This window comes from Eulemur rufifrons, chromosome 17, assembly GCF_041146395.1.
Source record: "Eulemur rufifrons isolate Redbay chromosome 17, OSU_ERuf_1, whole genome shotgun sequence".
Taxonomy (NCBI): Eukaryota; Metazoa; Chordata; class Mammalia; order Primates; family Lemuridae; genus Eulemur; species Eulemur rufifrons.
In genome coordinates, this window is record NC_090999.1 from 61,581,096 (window position 1) to 61,603,771 (window position 22,676).

The 22,676-nt window shown below is 35.4% G+C and overlaps 1 protein-coding gene across 1 annotated transcript in view; it reads left to right on the top strand.

Annotated features, from left to right (window-relative positions):
- Positions 1-22,676, top strand: part of ADGRV1 (adhesion G protein-coupled receptor V1) — a 501,294-nt gene that overhangs the window by 204,047 nt on the left and 274,571 nt on the right. The window contains exons 74-79 of the mRNA XM_069492870.1: positions 250-1,355; positions 2,477-2,594; positions 3,494-3,665; positions 12,746-12,988; positions 15,926-16,333; positions 19,537-19,721. Coding sequence (XP_069348971.1) covers positions 250-1,355; positions 2,477-2,594; positions 3,494-3,665; positions 12,746-12,988; positions 15,926-16,333; positions 19,537-19,721 — 2,232 coding nt within the window. The remainder of the gene's footprint in view (positions 1-249; positions 1,356-2,476; positions 2,595-3,493; positions 3,666-12,745; positions 12,989-15,925; positions 16,334-19,536; positions 19,722-22,676) is intronic.

Here is a 22,676-nt window from a genome sequence, read left to right on the forward strand (position 1 = left end):
CGAAACCTCTGAGCTCTTCCTTTAGCTCAGGCTCGTTAGGTCTCGTCCCTGCTATTGCATCTCCTGTTCTGACATTTCTTGTGCTCTCACTTATCAAGCAGTAGGTAGGGTTTTATGGAATTCCAAAGGGCAGGTCATTGTTAAGATGCTGCCTTCATGAACAGCATCTTAAATCCATGAAAGATGAATCTCTACAGTGGTATTCCTTTTTTTTTATCAATTCCCTTATAGTTTAATATTTTTTTCCAGACCAGGTTTTGTCATTGCTGAAATTGAACCAATGGGAGTCTTCCAGTTTTCACCTAGTTCAAGAAATGTCATCGTGTCAGAGGATACACAGATGATCAAATTACATGTGCAAAGACTGTTTGGGTTCCACAGCGATCATATCAGAGTTTCTTATCACACAACTGCAGGCAGCGCTGAGCCACTGGAAGACTTTCAGCCTGTTCAGAATGGGGAACTTTATTTTCAGAAATTCCAAGCTGAGGTTGATTTTGAAATAATCATTATTAATGATCACCTTCCTGAGACAGAAGAAATTTTCTACATTAACCTTACTTCGGTAGAAAGTAGAGGATTACAAGAGCTTGATGCTAACTGGAGACCACGCCTGAATCTAGATTTCAGTGTTGCAGTGATCAAAATACTGGATAATGATGACCTGGCAGAAATGGATGTTTCTTTCCCGGCGACAACTGTGGACGTAGCAGTTGACACAACTCTCATTTCTGTAGAAACTGACTCCACCGCACACCCTGGCACAAGCAAGACAACTGCCATTCCACAGCCAACTGATATGGTTACCACTGTTACCGAGGCAGCTGGTGTATCTGCTGTCCCTGAGAAACTTGTCACCCTTCATGGTACACCTGCCATGTCTGAAAAGCCTGATGTGGCCACTGTAACTGCCAATGTTTCCGTTCATGGAACGTTTAGTCTCGGGCCACCAATTGTTTATGTTGAAGAGGAGACGAAGAATGGCACATTCAATACAGCAGAAGTTCTTATCCGAAGAACTGGTGGGTTTACTGGCAATGTCAGTGTAACAGTTAAAACTTTTGGTGAAAGATGTGCTCAGAAGGAGCCAAATGCATTGCTCTTTCATGATACCTATGGAATTTCCAACCTAACGTGGGCAGTTGAAGAAGAAGACTTTGAAGAACAAACTCTCATCCTTACATTTCTAGATGGAGAAAGAGAACAGAGAGTATCAGTTCATATTTTGGATGATGATGAGCCTGAGGGGCAGGAATTCTTCTATGTGTTTCTCACAGACCCTCGAGGGGGAGCACAGATTGTGAAGGGAAGGGATGACACTGGATTTGCAGCTTTTGCCGCAGTCGTAATTGCAGGTATATCTTTGAAGTGATGGAGACAAACATGTATTTTTGTGGTACAGAATTTGTATTAACATCAATTTAGCTTAATTTAAGAGGGCGGATTATTGAAGTCACTGATGGTAATTCATTAAAACATTGTGTTTCCATAGCATGGACCCATGACATGAACTCATGATGTTGTTCTGCAGTGCCAGGCTTCAATTTAATGGACTGTAGACGTCACTTAGATCAGAGCCAGATAGACAATCTGTAAATCTATGCTTTCACAGTACAGGGAACATATTTAATTTAATCATCTAGATACATGATTGCCTATTCTGTTTTGAAACCTCATTCTAAATTTGCCAACTGCTTTCAATAATCTATCCTAAAGTCAAAGATCTCATGGTCAGGAAATACTGTGTCTGTTGTGAAATAGATTAAAACTATTTCCTTTTGTTTTGCTTTTGACCCAGTGCAGTTGATCTATCCATTGTACTGGTTTGTTCCAGTTTAAATAGATATTTTTAGTGTGATGGTATCTGTAATCTCAAGTGTTGTTCAGAGGAGATTCTGATATTGGGAAATGCTCAGGAGTTCCTTAATAGTTCTGTTATAATCTGGGGCAAATAACTACATGCATAACACGAACGGTCTTTTGGTCAGCCCTCTTATATGAAGATAAATCAGTTAAATGAAGTTCATTTATTCAGGAACTATTTATGGTTAATAAATACCATATGCTCAGCACTGTTCTTCATACTGTGGATACAGCAGTAAATAAAACAGTTAATGCTCTGGTAGAACTTACATTCTGTGGGGACATACAGACTCTAAACAGATAAACACGTATAAACTATCAAGTGCTATCAAATATAAAGTAGGATCTCAACAGAGAGAGATGAGTATGTGTGTGTTAGGGTAGGGAGTGAGTTTGATGTTTTCTTTCTTCTGCTCTTCTATTCTCCATCAGCCACCTGGATGTTATCATTTTTAGTCTATTTTTTGTAAAGATCTTTAAAAATTGTAGCTCCCCCCACCCGACTCACTTGTAAATTGCTCACTTGTATACCCTCTGAGTGGGCAAGATTAGTGAAGCATTGGAGATCTTTGAAATTCTTAAATATATTATAGCCTTTCATTTTTATTTTCAGGGAGTGATCTTCACAATGGCATCATAGGATTCAATGAGGAGTCCCAGAGTGGACTAGAACTCTGGCAAGGAGCTGATATGAGGAGACTGAGTCTTACTGTCACAAGGCAGCCCAACAGGTACATGTACATATGTAATAATATGTGGGAAATGTAACATCCTGCATGTCTGTACAGTGTCTAATTTGAATTCAAACAGTGATAGAGACAGGATGAAATGCTGATAGAAGAAAGTCTGAAATTTGATATGTCTGTTCAGATGCTCTAGTTCTTAATCTGTGATTTAACACATTGGGTTTATTATTATAACTTAGGGCTACTTTGGACATTTATGCATCATAAAGTACCATACAGATGACAGATTATATAGGTCATCCCTTTATCACATTTACTATTATCTGCTCACTCTACATGCATAACCCTTTTACTGTGAGGGAGATCTGGAGTACCAAAATTTTGCTTGTAACTTATAGTACCATCTTTGAATACTCATTACATACATGTACTTAGTATGCACATGTACACATTTATATATATTAAATTTTCCATTTTGGGTCCTAAATATTCTGTGAAAATGTAGATCACCTTTTCCCCTTTATTTTTATGATAACAACCATTTTTAGCCCACGTGTTTTTCCTTTAGAAAAATTCTTGTTAAAAGACAAGTGAGGAGAATTACTTGAAGGCAGGGGTTGTCTATAATTTTTATTTTCACATTTTTTGGTATGTAGTAGGCAGAAAATTATTATTTGTTTTCACATTCCTGATGTATAGTAGTTCAATAAATACTTATTCATTATTGAATAGAGTGTAGTCAAAGAATAATACTGTGTAAACCCTGAGCCTTAATTTTCTTATCTATAATGAAGAGAATTGGTCATTTTCAGCATTAGCAGTGGTTAAGTAAGTGCTATTCTTTGGATGAAGAGGTACAATTAGACACAGTGAGAACATACTCTATTAGAGACAAGGATAACACCCTCTGTTACTGCGTTTGCATGGGTCTTCTTTGTTCACAGGGCCTTTGAGGATGTCAAGGTCTTTTGGCGAGTCACACTGAATAAAACAGCTACTGTGCTCCAGAAAGATGGGGTAAACCTGATGGATGAGCTCCTGTCTGTGTCGGGGACCACAACATGTACAATGGGTCAGACAAAATGCTTTATCAGCATTGAACTCAAACCAGAGAAGGTAAGAAATGAAGAGGCACAATATTGTTAACTTCTAATTATATTTCTTTGGAATTAACCATTTTAAACCACTTTATTTAAACTTACACATTGTTTATGTGGCGATTCTTTGTGTCTTTCCTAGCCATAATATCTAAATCTCTTTACTGGACAACAGACTTTAGACTTAGAATTTATTGTATCATGAATTTTTGTAAATAAGCTTGTTGGTTTTCTCCTTTTTTGTTTCTTGCCCTTTCCAAGATTCCTCCTGGCTCAGCTGCCCACTCTGTGAATGACCCCTTGAGTCATTTTCAGCCAGATTAGAGCCTCTGATTACTCTGAATGTTTAGTTTTTTGTTTTTATTATATCCATAAATTTGAAAGATCTTTTATTCTCTATTCATGTATAGTTACGGAGTTCAGTTTTGATTATCAAAAAGGCACATAGGCCTTGCTTGGTGAGCCTTTGGATAAATTTCTATTGTTTCACATTGCACATGGCACTAGGAATTCCCTCTCTTCAAGGAATCTGTATTATTCAAATAGTATTGATCACTAGTGACCTAATAGAGCTTTGAGGAGCATTTAATAGTTATGTCTGACTTTTTAAAAATGACTATCTGTGATGCTTTCATACTTTAATGCCCAAGGAGCACCCAATAGTATTTGTTCTTTGCTACTTATTTATATATTAAACTCAAATATTTAATACAAAAGTAGCCACCATCTTATGACTGTTCAAAAGTATAAAAGATTCTTTGTAAACAGCAGAGAAAGCATGCACAAATACAATTACTTCAAAACATATAACTATTCCTAAACCTATTTTAAAATAACAACCCGGTAGGGTTAACTGTTTTTCTTTTTTTCTTTACTTGTTTTTCACTTTCTGAGAATTACTGTAATAGTTACATTGATGTTTTCTAAGGTTACAGTAATATATATTTTCATATCTCCCTGGGATTTTAATAATTTTTCTGGTTTTAAAAGAGAAAGAATACTTGTCTCAGATCACCAAAGATTACAGGATCTTAGCTATCACCTCTTTCTTTGTTCTTTGTTGTGGCCATGGGTTCCGGTTCTTGTCCAAGCTGTTGCAAAGGAGAAGCGCTGGATATCTGAGTGGAATCCATTTTATGACTTCACTTGTTAGATCAATATGCTTTGTAAATTAATATTTTTCAGGTTAATTTTCTAAATACCGTGTGTTTTCCCCAGAATGACTTGTTCTTTAAATTTTGCAATGCCAGTTTTACACTGACTGTTTCCCTATCACTACTGAACATTGAGCCGGTCTGCTAGGGCTACTGGAAATATATGCCTGCCTTGTTAACGTCCTGTTCTAGTTGTGAGGGCAACCCAGAGCCTTCATCTCCTTATGGGGGCAACCTAGAGGCTTCATCTCCTAGGAGATGAATTAAATCTGTGCCTTGTGTGGGCCTCTTCAGCCCATTTGTTCTGTCACATCGGAAAAGACCTACAACTGAGCCGTCTTTCACCTTGTGTGTGAGCACCACTGCTCTTTGACTCCCAGACGTGCTTTCTACTTTGTTTGTATGTGTTTCCCAGGTACTAATCGTTTATTCCTATTCATGGTACAAGTTTTACTTTTTCTAGAAATCATTGTCTTATTCACAATTCTTTCTGTTAACCCCTTCTTTCTTACACACACAGAGAAAAATGTTTATTGTTGCTTAATAAATGAACACGTGCTCAATAAAAGATTCAAGTGTCTTGATATGTTAACACTCTCCTATGCATTAAAATTAATTAAATATTAAGTATACACTATTATATTCACACATCTATTGTATTATAACTACTATTTTTTTATACTAAAATAGCTTTTCTCCTTTTAGTATCATTAGGGATTGAAATTCAAATAATTTTAATCACGTACTAAATTATTTTCTTTTTGGTACTCACATAGTCATATATCAAGGCCACTGACAGTCTCATTAAGCTGGTCTTTGTCTTTTCAGTATTGCTTTTAAAGACCTCTGGAAGTGTATTTGCTTTATAGCAGTAACATATTCTGGAGCTGTCGTGATTTTTCCTAATCTGAGACATCCAATCAACTCCTGTCAAAGGACTTGATTTCTTTGGTCAGAGAGTGTTTTAGAGATCTGTGTCTATGTATTAGAGGTGTGTATAAGAATTGATAGTAGGCAAATGTGCTGCTGTCGTGGCTGCCTTCATATTGCTAGAGCTAGAAAATATGTTTTTTCTTTAAAGTTTTAAATTCCCATTTTTTTTTTTTAGTTTAACATATCATATTATTGTATTTTGCTTTTCTTGCATGGAGTTTTCATCTGTTACTAAAATTTTTCATCATACTGACAATGAGGAACTGATATTTCAATATTCAAAATATTAGGTTATATCACAGTAAGTCCTCTCTTAACATCGTCCATAGGTTCTGGGAAACTGCAACTTTAAGCAAAATGACATGCTTATAACTAACCCAATTTTACCACAGTCTGATTGATATAAACAAGCATTAAGTCTCTATGACACAGTGTATCGTTTTGCTGAAAGTCACAGTTTCCAAGAACCTGTCCATGATGATGTTAAGTGAGGATTTACTGTATTCTACTTGAACACATTTAAATCCTTCTCTATGCATACGTTCCAAATATTTTTATACCTTCTCAACCCTGAATTTCCTAACTATTGCTGTCCCTTAACAATTAATCAAAATACCACTCCCTCCATGATTCTTCCCATGAAATCTGCAGTTATAATAGAATTCTGAATCCTCTAAATTTACAAAACATTATCTGTACCTTCATTATGGAAGTTATCAGTTATATGCACACTTATACATTATACATATTTTATCTAGATTATTAGACTCTTAGCTGCTTAAAAAATAGAACATGGTTTTTATTCTTTTTTGCATCCTTCCCACCATCCTCCATAAATATGTGTTGTGTACATGAGTTACTAAAAATTCTATCATGCATTTTATCTTGAATAGGATTTTAGTGAATTAGAATCCTGGAAAGATCTCACTAGACTTTAAATATGTGTCTCACGCAATAGATGTTAACCTTATAATTGTAAGTAAAGTCTTGTGAGAGCAGTCAGTTCACGCATACATTGTTACTGGGATAAATGTCTTTATCAGTCTTTAGCTGATTTGATTCTGGTAAAGTGAGACTTGTTTGTTATAAGAAATGAAAACAATTTTCACAGAGTGGAAACTACCTTGTTGGTGACACCAGCCAGGCAAAGTAGCTACAGATTCTGAAACATAGAGAAGTTGTGCTTTCCTACAGTTTGAAGGGAACACTACCTGCAGCAGAGAGAGAAGATTCAACAGGAATGGTCTTGGGCAAGCTGAAAGGAAGGGAAGTAAGACAGTTACAGTATAGATGGGGTTGGGAAGAGAATGCTTCCGCTGTGCTTGCCCTGCAAGACAGCACTAAGGGAATTAATTCCTAGATTCTAGAGATGTTATAATTAAGGGGTAAGAGAATTTGGTAGGCAATACATAGGATGCTAATTGTGTACTTTTTCCTAGCTAGAGAAATGCTACTGAGCCCATAATCAAATAATTTCATTTAGATAAGAGAAAGAATTTAGTTTCACCTTTAATTTCTCTTTCAAAATGTCCAAATCATGGAGTTTTCTTCTACATTCTGAGAAGCAGCTAAGTTTCTTTTTTTTTTTTTTTAATTTCAAAATATTATAGGGGTACAAATATTTTTGGATACAAGAATCACTTTTGAAACGTGTGAGTCAGAGTTATAAGTATGCTCTTACCCAGATAGTGTGCATTGTACCCATTAGGTAGGTTTTTGCCAACCCCCTCCTTCTGCCTCCCCACTGATTGATTTCCACTGAGTGCACGTGTGTGCCCATTGATTAGTTCCAATTAATAGTGAGTACATGTAGTGTTTGTTTTTCCATTCTTTAGATACTTCACTTAGGAGAATGGTCTCCAGTTACATCCGTATTGTTGCAAAAGGTATCCTTTTTCATGGCTGATTAGTACTTCATGGTATCCATATACCACATTTTGTTAATCCACCCATGAATTGATGGGCATTTTGATTGATTCCACATCTTTGTAATTGTGAATTGTGCTGCATTAAACACTCAAGTGTAAGCATCTTTTTGATGAAATGACTTCTTTTCCTTTGGATAAATGCCCAGTAGTGGGATTGCTCGATCAAATGATAGGTCTACTTTTAGTTCTTTGAGGAATCTCCGTACTGTTTTCCATAGAGGTTGCAATCCCACCAACAGTGTATAAGTGTTCCTTTCTCTCTGCATCCACATCAGCATCTACTATTTTTGGACTTTTTAATAAAAGCCATTCTAACAGGGGTGAGGTGATATCTCTTTATGGTTTCAATTTGCATTTACCTGATGATTAGTGACATTGAGCATTTTTTCATATGTTTATTAGCCATTTGTGTATCTTCTTTTGAAAAGCTTCTATTCATATCTTTTGCCCTCTTTTTAATGTTTTTTTCTTGCTGATTTGCTTGAGTTCTTTGTAGATTTTGTATTTTAGCCCATTATCAGATGTATAGTTTATTGATATTTTCTCCTATTCTGTAGGTTGTCTGTTTGCTCCGGTGATTATGTCCTTAGCTGTGCAGAAGCCTATTAGTTTAATCAAATTCGATTTATTTATTTTTATTTTTGCTGTGATTGTTATTGGCGTCTTAGTCATAAATTCTTTGCCTAGGCCAATATGTAGAAGAATTTTTCCAACATTTTCTTCTAGAGTTCTTATGGTTTCATACCTTGCATTTAAGATTTTATCCATCTTGAATTAATTTTTGTAAGTGGTGAGAGATAGGGATCCTGTTTCATTCTGCTGCGTGTGGCTGTCCAATTTTCCCAGCACCATTTATTGAATAGGGTTTCTTTTCTCCAGTGTGTATTGTTGTCTGCTTTGTCAAAGATCAGTTGGCTGTATGTGGATGGTTTTCTTTTCTATTCCATTGGTCGATTGCGGGGAGTTAGCTATGCTCCCCGCAGAGGTTCAGGTCCCTCAGACAGGGGTTGTCGCAAAGGATGAAAAAATAGTAGGAAACAGAAATAAAAATAATACGCAGAGCCAAAGATATAGTTTATAAAGTAAAGATTTATGAAGATAGACAAAGCAGGGTGCCCGGATAGTTACATCTCTTCCTGCGAAAATGCAACAAAAACTGAAGTTTCACACAGATACTTGTAGGGCAGATATAGGTTCTCAGTTGCCAAGGGCAATGGGATTTACACAATGATAGATAGTTTGGTTCAGGGTCAAAGTCTTCTAAAAGGCTACTACAGATCATTCAACTAACTCTACCTAGGTAAACAATGAGTTATAAAATCTTCTTAGGGTAAACTTCTAGGTTTATGATATGGCTATTACTTTAGCAAAAACAGAGACATTGTGGCTCTGGTTATTGTGAGTTAGAACAGAGATTTCAGAAGGGAAGCATAAGTTATCTCTTAAACTATTTACTCTAAATGTATAGTTCGTCTGGGCCTGGCTTGGGCAGCATATCTGTTTAATCAGCTCTCAGCATATTTCATGATCAGCTCTCCTCCCCGGTGGTCTGTCTTAGTTGATCAGCTCCGGCAACCTATGGCTCTAGGCAAGACCTACTTTGTCTTTCAAAACAGGTGAGAGCCATAGACCCAGATTACAGCATCACCTTGGAATGGAGCTGCTACTGACCGTTGAGACACCCTCCTGAGGCAAGGCAGCTTTTGATATGTGAACTAACATGTTTACATTTTCCTTTAGGGCAAAGCCTTGCTTGACTTCCGAAATCATATCTGTCTCTAAAAATACAGGGGGCATTTTTATAAATCAGTATTTCTTAGGCTCAACGGTCTATGTCTCTATTTTTGTGCCAATAACATGCTGTTTTGGTTATGATAGCCTTGTAGTATAGTTTGAACTCTGGTAATGTGATGCCTCTAGATTTGCTCCTTTCGCTTAAGATTGCTTTGGCTATTCTGGCTCTTTTCTGGTTCCAAATGAAGCATAGAATTATATTTTCTAGATCTGTGAAATATGATGTTGGTATTTTGATGGGGATTGCATTGAATCTGTAAATCACTTTGGGCAGTATGGAGAAGCAGCTAATTTTCAAGGCGTTTTGCTCTCATTGTCTTTCCAGCTGTTGAAAGGCAAGGTATAGCAAGGGTAATATACATTCTAGCTTCATTAAGAGGAAATTTAAAAATAGAGAAGGAAAAAGATTATGTCTTTACAAAAATGAAAAAATATTTTTTAAAAAGTACTATTAACTCCTAATAGATATTTTAACATCTTATATTTTATGACTGGAAGGGATCTTACTGCTCAGGTAGTTCAAACTCTTCTTTTTATGTCTGATAAACTGATATGTCTGATACATGGTTCTGTGGTCTTATTCTCTAGTGGGCCTTAAGGGATTATTTGGAGGTGCTAGCAGAGCAACACAATTATTGCTAGACTTTTGATCTAAGAAAGAATAATCTTCTTCATTTTTTATCAAAGGAAGAGCATCAGTTATACTGAACTTATTTTGGAGTCATGATAGGGCTTAAGAGTTTGGGCTCCGGTGATAGAAGGCCTTGATTCAAATCTCAGCTATTTTACTAATTTTCCAGGTGACATTGAACAAGTTGCTTTGCCTTCCTGAGCCTCCTAGGTTTAATGGGGTTAATAATAGGGCTGTGAGACAGATCAAATGAGATAATGCATGAGAGGTTCTTAGCACAGCTCTTGGTAAGGAGTTGGCTCTTCATAAGTGAGAGCTGGTATTGCTGTTATTCAGAATGCATGGGAATGGAAACTTAGGGAATTCAGTGACTTGAGTAGTAATTACACCAATACTAGTGGTAGAGGGCTTACAGATGCCACAAACACAACAAAGGCATCCACAGAATTACACCACTGATTGATGGTGCTGTTTGCTTATCTCAGTCCAGTCTCCTGCCCTTCAACTTAACGTTTTTCTGCTTTATCGTATTTCTAATTATCATCTCTATAGTTATTAGACACTTTCATTTTCAAGTTATGAAGAATTTAAGTAACCTGCTCATTCAATTACTGGGACAAGATTAGAACCTATCTCTGGAGTTGCAGTCCACTCCCCTTTACCTGATAATTTGTCTTATGGTTCTATATTAGCAAAATGTATAAGGTAATAATTGCCTTAGGATACATACTCTTAACCCACAAAATTTGTTTAAATTAATCAGCATTTAAACATTTGTTGTAAATGGTTGAAAAAATATTTAAGTAAGTATGATATTGTGTAATTATTACTTTGGTTTTCTGTTTCTGAGCAGTTCTGGGCCCAGAAAAGGTCATTTTATACTAGTTGGGGCAAAAGATCATTCTGGAATGCTTCTGACCTGTCTAGGAAAGGAACCTGCTGGCAGCTACACCATGGAATGGGTTCTTGTGAGGTCTCCTGTCGTGGTTAGGAGTTTAGAGAGATTCAGATATGATCTGTGAATCTTGGTTTCTCAACAGACTTGAGGAATATGTTGGAATAGAATATTTCTTTGTAAGTCTAGAAGATTCCTTTTATGTCTAGTCTAATGATGTGTCGACACTCATCTGTACACTGTTCAGTTGTAGATGGTTCTTCACTTAGATTATAACATATTCTTTCACTTGTAAGTGGTTGCAAGTAATGTCCTAATCATTATCACAAATGAAAAAGAATATTTTACTGGAAAATAAAGATAAGAGTCTCTGGTGGAATGTAATATGCTGAAATTCTTAGTTCAAAGAAACTATTGTGAATTCAAGTTCACTTGGCCACTAAGGAATAATAGCTCTTGACTACAGTTACCCATGCTAGGGCTTTAGTTTACTGCATTTGCCAAATTTAGTTTCTCAAAAGTGAGAGTACAGTTATATCCATATTTTAGCATTTACTGACAGTTGATCAGCAAAAGTAAAGAACAATATGTGCCATAGGAAAGCTAAACGTATTTCTTCCGACAACAAAAGAAGATTAAGTTTATTTATTTTGTTACTAAGCTATGGCTTATTTTTGAATAATATCAAAGGGTCTGTTGTATCATGTCATAAAATAATGATTATCATTAAAATGATTACAAAACATATGATGAATAAGGCTCATACTGATAAATAAAAATGATGTATTATATCAAATTAGAGAATGACACATGAAGTTGAAAAATGCGTCAGCTTAGCTCCTTTGGGCTATGCCAGGAAACTAATGCTATTGTTAAGATTTTTAGATTATTGTGTAAGAGTGAATCATTAGTAAAAACAGGTGATTGACAATGTGTTATAAAATTGAATTCAGGCTTTAGAAAAATAAATTATGTGAGATTGTTGAGAAAGAACCAAGGGAAAACATGAGCAAACTATGACCAGTAGGCTAAATTTAGACCCACTTGATACTGAATTTTGGGAAATTTTGAAAAATGCAAAAATTTACAGAGATATTATCAATATTTATTTAAAACCCTTTAAAAATAAAAGAAATAAAAGTGAAACCTTCCAGGCAATGTTGAAACTCCCCTTTTTCCTTGTGTCCAGTGTTATTCTCGAGCTCTACACCCTGCTCTGTCCCTTATCCAACCCCTCTACCCAAGGCAACTGCTGTCATGGTGTGGTAGGAGTCTTTTAATCTTTACATAAATATGTATCCATTAACAACATTTCTGTAATTTTTAACTTTACATTTATGATATCATGCTATACATATCATGATGCAACTTGATATTTTCACTCATTATCACATTTTGAGATCCACCTGTGTTAAGAAATATTGAACTAGTTCATTACTTTTAACCCCTTTATAACAGTTCATTATATGAATAAATTATATTTATCCTTTTGTTTTTTGAAGTATACATAGGTTGTCTTCTGATGTTGATGTTCCAGTAAGAAATTCATGCAGAGAAAGCATATATATTTTTAAAGAAAGACCCCAAAATAAATCCTATGGTAATCTCACATAAGAATTTAATTCTGTAATTATACAGAATGTGTCTCTAGATATATATTTATTTCTGTAATGATGTATATGAATTATACTATTTAATATCAGAGTATCTAAAAATAGAAATATACTAGTAGTAACCTTTTTTTTTTCTTTTTCTCATTGTCAGATACCTCAAGTTGAAATGCCTTTTTTTGTGGAGCTGTATGAAGTAACTGCTGGAGCAGCAATAAACAATAGTGCCAGATTTGCACAGATTAAAATCTTGCAGCATGATGAACCTCGAAGCCTCATGTATTTCTCTGTGGGTTCTCGACTGGCAGTGGCTCACAAGAAGGCCACTTTAATCAGTTTGGAGGTGGCCAGAGATTCTGGGACAGGACTAATGATGTCTGTTAACTTTAGTACTCAGGTCAGTATGGATACATATTCATACACGTTAAGGTTTTCTTCTTTAACTGTAGCAAGTGTAATGAAACGGAGAATAATTCATACATTATTTTTGGAGGATACCATCATAATTCACATCTTATTTATTACATTAATCTTTATCCTTCAAATAGCTCAGTTTTTCACTCATCAGTAATGGGTAGATCATGTTTTAAAATGATAGACTTTTGATTTTTCTTTCTTTTAACAAGGTTGATTATACAATCTTACATAAATCTTTCCTATGAAATCTTTAGGGAGTTAAAATGTCTTCAGAATGTAGCTGTGTAAGACCAGAAGCAAAAAAAGTAAGGGTCTAGTTTTGGTTTACATCTGAACTAGTCGAAAATTTTCTTCTTCAGAACCTCTAACACTAACTGATCTTTATGTTTCTTCAAATCTATGAGTTCATGAGGCCTTACTGCCACTTTTTCACATCCATCCGGTTAGGTGACATCAGATAAAAGACAGGGAGCAGGTGGGTATGTGGGGACTCAGAAGTGCAATGCTACATAACCCTAGTGGCCAGATACTGGGCTTGGCCCAGACACCACCATATACCTTTTCAGTATTATTTTTTACTTTGCTTTGGCAGTAAAACTCTAATATAGTAAAACAAAAATTGTCTCTGTTTAAAGCACAGTTGTGAAGATTATAGCTTGCCCACCTTCGCCCTCTCTTTTTTCCCCCTCAACTCATATAACTTCGGGAAACTCACAGTTTGAAAACCACCATTCTGGACAGTGCTGCCATTTCCGCTGTTTCACGATTCCAAACCTTGTGACTCTTTAAGCCTCAAGTTTACAAAGTGTTATTAAATAAGTCCAGTTTAGTATGTGCTTAGTTGTGTCACTACTGGGTGGCTAAAAAATAGAACAGTCTGTGCACAAAATACAATATATGCATGGCCAGTATGTTGTAGCAATCATGTGAATCAGAGATGTGACAGTAAGTCCAGAGCTGTGGGTAGAAGCTGTCCTGGAAGTTGGCCAGGCAGAAAAACTTATCTTAATGACAGAGTCCACAGCAGCAAACAAGAAGACAAAACTCTATTATAAGAAACCCCCAAATAAACTGCATTCTAAATAGTCTTAAAGTGGTATGAACACAAAGTTTAGAAGTACTTTGATTCAGGGCGAAGAGATTTTAGCATTTTTGTTGAGAGGGTGTAAGATAGGAAGAGAAATGAGAAAAAGTGTGTGCTTCATTCTTTCTCTCTCCCGTGAAATATATATCATCACATGCTCACTACTTTGTAGAGTGGAAGAAGGGGAACTGGAGATAAAGAACAGCTGATAAAGAGATAGGAGACACATTTTAAACCAATCCATATACTCTGATGAGAGAGGAATTAAAGTTGCCAAAAGATAAATCTAAATGCCACCATTTCTATTTTATTCATTTACATTTTTTCTAGATTCTTTATCAGTGATTCTTTCCAAAACACATGCTATCACTATTATGTAACTCATAAAGGACACTTATTGATGAAACAATATATTTTTATGAATTTCTAGTTTTCCCTACTATGATGGTAAGTTTTATTTGTCAACTTGATTGGACCATGGGATACTCATGTATCTGATCAGACATTATTCTGAGTGTTTCTGTGAAGGTGTTTTTGGATGAGATTAACATATAAATCAGTAGATGAAATGAAGCAGATGGCCCTCCTAATGTGGGTGGGGCTCATCCAATCAGTTGAAGGCCAGAGTAGAACAAAAGGACCAACCCTCCCTCAAGTAAGAGAGAATTCTTCCTGCCTGGTGGCTTTTGAATTGGGACACTGGCTTCCTCTTGCCTTTGGACTCAAGCCAAAACATTGGCTTTTCCTGGGTTTTAAGCCTGCTAGTCTTTGGACTGGAACTACACCATCGGCTCTCCTGGTTCTCAGGCCTTCAGACTTGGATTAGAACTAAATCTTTTACTTTCTTTGGTCTCCAGCTTGACAGATCACCCTGCAGATCTTAAGACTTCTCAGCCTCCATAACTGCATGAGCTAATTCCTTATCTTGTAATAAATCTCTCTCTATGTATATACACACACACGTATATATACACATACATATATATGCACACACACATCCTATCAGTTCTGACTAATACCCATACTATTAATAGTTTGCTATAATAGACTTAGTAAAGAGTATTTGTGGCAGTGCCTTCGTTAACTCCATGGCCCTCATACAATCTATAACTGCTAGAATAGTAGTTCCATGAGTGCAGGTATTCTGCTGTTCAAATCTGCATCCGTGGTATGCCATTTGGCACATACTGGGAGTTAATAGCTGTTGGCTCAGCAGTAAATCAATGCACATTCCATTGATTCTTCCTTGACTAAGTGTTAATACTTCCTTTTCCAAAATATGTTTTCCAAAAAAACTTTTTAATAACCATAATTCAAAGAAAATCAGAAATATATATGTCCAAGACCTTATTCCTTAGGACATTTCCATATCTAACATGAGACCAATTTCTTCTTCCTCTTTCCTCCCTTCTACCTCTGTACTCTCCCCTCTACCACCCCAGAAATTCTAGGTGAGAATGAAAATGTAAATATTTCCTCTTTTCTTCCATGCTTACATTTTGCAGCATGTGTTATTTAAAGTGCAATTTTTATTGTGTTCACAATTGGAGAAATTCTGTGAGGCAATAGAGACATTTCTGTTCTACTTCTCTTCTTTGGTCCATTCTAAGATATCTCTTTTCTAGCCTCATCACTGTATGATGTATATTTATTGCTCTAACTTATCTTAGAAGATTTAAAAAAGTATAAAACCCTATGTTTTAGTAGTACTCTTGTAGTCATTGCCCTCAAGTTTGTTTAAGAGAAATAGAATTTGTTCAAGAAATAAGAATTTGTTTAGGACAAGATCAGAGGTGTTATAGTTTCACTTAAATTGTATTGTTTAATTTCCAGGAGCTGAGGAGTGCTGAAACAATTGGTCGCACTCTTATATCTCCAGCTATTTCTGGGAAGGATTTTGTGAGAACTGAAGGCACATTGGTCTTTGAAACTGGCCAAAGGAACACTGTATTGGATGTCGTCCTAACACCAGAGACAGGGTCTTTAAATCCATTTCCTAAACGTTTCCAGATTGTGCTTTTTGACCCCAAAGGTGGAGCCAGAATTGATAAAGTATATGGGACTGCCAACATCACCCTTGTCTCTGATGCAGAGTCACAGGCCATTTGGGGGCTTGCGGATCAGCTGCACCAGCCCCTGGATGACGACATTCTCAACAGGGTACTCCACAATATCAACATGAAAGTGGCCACAGAGAACACAGATGAACAGCTCAGTGCCGTGATGCATTTAGTAGAAAAGGTAAGAAGCACTTGGTTGAGTAAAATTTCATAAATCAAAAAACCCAAACAAAAATCACATTCTAACATCAGTTAGCATGAAATAATGATAAAGTTAAATTTCTGAAAATGAGAACGGAATGCATCATGCCTGACTCTGTCCCTTTGGCTTGGATGTGGCTGATGCCTGTTGGAAAACCTCATTCTTAGGCTTGGAGAATGGCGAGTAATCTAATTTAATAGTAAGGACACCCCAATGTCAGAAAAGATGCTCCAGAGATCAAAAGCTACAGTCACTCAGTGATTCTCCAGAAACTGGCCAATTATCTTTGAAGTTTTAGCCTCAGTTTTTTGAGTCCCTAAAAGGACTTGGATTAGATTATCTACATAGTCCTTCCATTTTAAATGCCGTGGAGCAGGAACTATTGCCCTCTGCTTGTTCTCTGCTGGTCCTGGGCACTGAAAACTTTCACAGAATAGGAGAACTAAGGAATGAACAGATAATTGTAAGCATTCAATTTGGTATGGACTTGGACCAACTAGATTTTATTTTTAAACTATTTATTTGTTTATACTTCTGCCAATGATGGAATTAAATGGAAATGTAATATCCCAAGAATATAAATGAAAAAAGATATCTAAAAAGAATTATTACTAATGGAAAAGACTCCTGTGGGGATTTATTTTGAGCTTTCTTATCAAGATATTTTTTATCAACATATTTATGTACAAGAATTAAAAGTTCTGAGCATATACATATTAATTTATAGATACTATATTTCTTACATAGTGATCTTTAAATGCTTAAATGTTTATAGTGGGGTTTTAGATTATCACATCCATTTTGTTTCCTGCGGTATCTCTTAAAATACAAGGCTTGAATGGTAGAAAATAAAATGATAAAGTGCAGATGTGAGAAGAGGACACCATGCTAACCAGCTTGTAAAGCAAAGAGAAGTGACTTCTATTTCATGCAGAGAAAGTTCTAGAAATAAGAATTCACTCTAAAAAATATTGTTATTTAAATTTTCTAATGACAAAATGAGATAGGATAATGGCAAGGTTTTTTTGTCCAGAAGAAAATAAAGAATGTATAGTAAAAGAGAAGAAAAGAAAACCTCATTTCATATGAATTTTAAGAATTATTTATATTTTAATTTATATTTTAATTCTTATATTTTAAGAATTATTTTTTATACTTGATTCATCTTGTAACCATACTAACAAGGATTTAGACTTAACTCTATATTTTACTGGCTGGTTTTATGTTTCATTCTCGCAATAGTTTTGACTGACTGTGAACTGTGTCAATCTGTGTTGTTATTTTTGGACAAGGAAGTGGGGAATGTTGGGAGTCAGTGCGAGATGGCCGTCAGGAGCACCTCCTGGGCTTGGCCAGTCACCAATTTTGTGCTGTAGGACAAATTAGTCATCCTCTTCCTGCCTCAGTTTCCTTAACTGGAAACAAAACAGAGATGACAATAGGACCCTTCTCCTAGGTTGTGTGAAAATTAAAGAAGTCAGTGGAAACTGCTGAAAACTACAAAGTGCCCATACTAACTAAGTGTTATAGAAATGGTCTTTTTCTTTCATTTTTGTGCACTTTACTGAGAGAAACTTTCTATTTTCCTTGAATATGAATGAAAGTTTGGTAACACCAGAATTCTTGGATCACAACCTTTAATTCTTAAAATTCTGCACATGCTGCTCTGCTGGCTTCTGGCATTTCATTTTCAGAAAAGTCTGATGTCAAACTGAAGTTTTGTTTTTCTGTTAGTAATTTTTTCCCTAGGTTTCTGGTAAAATTTTTTAAATTCTTGAAATAATCTTTTTAAAAAATCACCCAGATACATGTGATATTGTCTCTTTTTCTAATTTTCCCTATTATAAAGCAGTCTCTGCATTTTTAGATGTGAATATTTCTTTACCTTATTAAAGAACTGTGTTATTTTTTTCCTACCTGCTTTTTTATATGCTTGTATCTTAGAAATTTGTACTAAGATTTGTCCTACCTGTCTGTTATTTTTTATCTGAGTTCTGGGAGATTTTTTTGAGTTTATTTTTCATTTATCACATTCAGTTTGCTTGTTTCAGTATGCAGTGAGCTGTTCTCTGCATCGGTTTGCAATTTTTGCATTAAATTTGTATTCTAATATCTCTTGCTGTATTTTCCCTGTGTATTATTCTTCATTCTGCCTTACTCTCTTTGAGATGGTGAATCTTATTAATTCAGATTTTGAGTTCTTTTATGAACTTAGATCTCTACTAGATTACCAAATTATAAAAAAAATGGAGAACATAAACCACTTATATAATGAGCTCATTTAGTGGGAGAAACAGACAAACCATTTCAAGATTGTCATAAGTTCATTAATAAAGGGACATGCAAGTTACAAAGAGAGTGATAATGTATGGTGGCAGGTAGGGCACACTGTAAGAATCATATAGAAAGTGATGACTTAAAGTTTGAAGAAGTAATAGGGACTTATCAAATATATTAGAATGTAAGGGATTAATAAGTCAATGGCTTCACACCCATGCTTAGTCAAACAGGAAAGATGCGGCCCCCTTCATTCTGGCAAGGAAAAATCATGAAGACTGTTTTTCCTCCTATTTTGTTTCCTGGTCTCTCAAACAACAAATAACCCAGTTTTTTTAAAGTAGTAAGGGTCACACTTACTATAAAAGACAAGAGTGCCGGGAGCTCTTAACTACTCATGGAAAGGATTTTCTCATTTGATGCTTTAGACATTTAGTGATATATGGTAGTTTCTGTTCACTGAAAAATGGATAATTAAGAATAATCTTGCTTCTGTTATAAACAAGTATTGTTGAGGTATTTATTTCCTTATTTATTGATCAAATGAATAAGACTCCCTGGGGTACATGTAAAAGTGGGATTGATTTTAACTCATAATGTTAATTATGATAGTTAAAATTGAGTGATCCATGCAGCCATTTGGGGCTTTAAATAATGATTAAATAGAAAATATTTTGGTGATTATACCTTTTCTTTATAAATGCTTATTTATGCTTTTTAAAGTGCAGATAGATATATTTGAAATATAATTTTGATATCTATTTTTCTTAAATTCTTCATAGGTTCATCCTTATCTTATTAATGTAAATAACTATTAATAAAGAACATATGTTATATATAAATTGCATATATTCGAAGAAGTTTATTTTGAAGACATATTTTCATACTTGGATTTTTTTTTCCAGATAACTGCTAAAGGAAAAAATCAAGCTTTCAGTATTGAAAGCCGAACTCTTTTCTATGAGATTCTTTGTGCTCTTATTAACCCAAAGCGCAAGGACACTAGGGGATTCAGTCATTTTACAGAAGTGACTGAGAATTTTGCTTTTTCTCTGCTGACTGATGTTACCTGTGGCTCTCCTGGTGAAAAGTAAGTATCTTTTAATATATTAGCAGAAACTTTTGTGTATTTTTTCCTGCTGTTTACAAAGCAATATGTAATGCAAATGGATATATAGGTGATGTAACTAAGAATTATATGGTCAATGCATTGTGCCTTATTAGGCAAATGAAGTTATTTGAAGAAAACATAGCGGCTATATCAAGAAAAATAAATTTACACTGTCAACAATACGTTTCTGGTATTTTGAAGTGTTGTTTTAAAATATTAAAAGTCTTACTGCCCTCTTTTATTTATTTAATGAGTAGAAGATATATTCCAAATAGAAAAAAAAAAGGAAGATGGTTCTAATCTTTGCATGAGTCTTCATGTGCTGTTAGTTGTGCTTTTCCTAGAGTTAAGATAGTTTTCATCCATTTGGTGACAGCTTGCAGAATGTTGTTGAACTTCAGACTCTTTGTTTCATGGCTGGAGTTTTATGGAGGAAAGCTACCACAAGGAAAAGGGAAAAATAAAATGTGGCTCATTATTAATTACATAATTCTATAACTATATGTTAACATACTTTAGATGCTATGGTGTTATAAATTATATTCATAATATAAATTGGATCATGGTAGTACAAAGATCTATAAATATTCATTTCTATTTGATTTAACATAAAAATGGCTGATATTAGAATATTGAAATTGAGATCCCTCCCAATTCTCACAGAATACTATATGTTATCATAAAAACAATGACTATTACTTAATGGGGTATGTCTGGTTAAAACTGTTATATAAAACTATAAATTTTATTATTTATTTTCCATGAACGCTGTCATCAGTGTTCATAAAATAGCACTGAAATTCAGGAACATTTTGAAGATTACATTTAAAAAAATCTTGTATAATAATTTAAATCATCTCTTTATATGGGGCTTTTTATGAACTCTGACAGGTTCATTAAAAAAATCAGTTAGCTATGTGAAACTTTTAATGTTAGTTCTTAGGTCACAAGACACATGAAGTTTAAAGAGATCTAGAGGAATAACAAGAGAGAACAAGGGATAAAATAATAATGTAAATGAAATTAACTATACCTCTACACCTCCTAACATTGTATTAAATTGAATAATAGGAATTGCCTTTTTTGTAGGTAAAAACAGTATAATATTGAAAATTTCATATGATTCAACCTAATCCTTGCTAAAAGTTTTACATATTATTTTGTCCTTACAAAAGACCATTTTAAGTAGCTATTCAAGGTTAGAGTTCGGGCTTGTTAGTATTTCTGTTACAGATGTAGAAACTGAGGCTAGGAGCCTTACACAGCTAGCCAAGGATCACACAGTGCACGGTGAGGCCTGGCTGGCCTCAATCCCAGGCCTACTTGACTCCATAGCCCCTGCTGGCCACCACACTGTGTGATCAGAATAGATTGTAACCACCTGCTTTGTCTCCAAACCTCCCCCTCCATCCCTGTGGCTTCACAGTGCCCCAGACTTTCAGCCCAGATCCGTGCTAGGATGTGACTTGAGGTTAAGATACAGAATCAACATCTCCTTACACTGTACTCTTCCTATAACCCTGATAAGTGAGTCCTAGGAATTGAAGTTTTCTTAGTGTGGAAAATCAGCAAAGCATCAGAAAAGCCTCACAGGAACCCCCTCTCAGGAGGCCCCTTATCTAATCCTCACCACAGCTTCTAAATGTCCATCTGAGACCAATAATTAGCAGTTAGGCTCCTTAATGCCTTTTATAAATGTCTCTAATGCTGTTTTCTGAAACTTTTGAAATGGATCATTTCTTTACTTCAAGTAAGTTTGCACTGACACCACAGTGTATGTGTGTATTAATACCTGTTATTATTTTTCTCTCTTGAACTATGTTCAATTATGTTGTTTGATAGCACTGCATTTCCCATAATCCCATTCTTTTTCATTTGTTTTTCCATATTTCTGCGAGATCGCCAGTGTATCAAGGTTGTCTTAGAGATGAATCATCTACCCCACTATGCATGTTGAGTCTCATATCTGTGCCCTCAAAGGCCCAGTGAATACTCAAGAGTGTACAAGATGCACAAAAAGAGAGGCCTTTTCTGTCTTGTTTCCTAATGTATTCCTAGGGCCTGGAGCAGTGTCTGGTACATGGTAGATTCTCAATAGTTACACTATAATGCATGGATAGGATGAATAAATGAATCAGTATGTTTTCTGTCATGTGCTTCCTTTAAAGGATGTACATTTACCTTTGAGTTGTCCAGGAAGAGGAAACAGGATATATGGTGGCAATCAGGCAAGAAATAGCATGATGTGTTTGAGGAGATCATCAGTTTTTCAAAGGTTGAACATAGAGTAAACTAGGTAGGGTGTGTGTGCGTGTGTGTGTGTGTGTGTGTGTGTGTGTAAGAATCAGACTTAGGATTTTAGAGACATTGAGGAAAGTATGGAAGTTTAAAGAATAGAGCAAAGCAAGAAATAAGAAGACTACATAGTGGATAATTGCTCAGGTAAGAGAAGATGAAGTCTAAAACTGAGGCAGAGACATAGAAGGCTGGCACCTTGAAGATAATTAGGTGGTAGAATTAACATGATAGTGACAAACTGAACATAGAAAATAAGAAAGAGATCAAGACTGGTTTGTCCACTGAGGAAACTCTAAAGATGTTGAGCATTCTGATATGCATTATTTATACATTGTCTTAAGCAGCATCAAGGACATCTGCTAAAAGTGAAGTGTTTGAGAATTGAGCAAGGATACTGAAGAGAATGATGGAATCTAGAAAAGTCACTTGGAAGTCAAGTAAAATCAATGCCAAGTGTCATTGAGGGTCCAACTGAGGTTGTTCACTGTGGATTTGTAGTGGTGCTGGTCTACATGTTCATGTAGGGTTTTTCTCTCCCCTCACTTCAGCCTAGATGGAAAGCAGACTATGGGATTGATCCCGGCCAGTGCATTTGAAGGACATACGTATAGGAGGTTAAGGTGTCAAGGAGAGTGT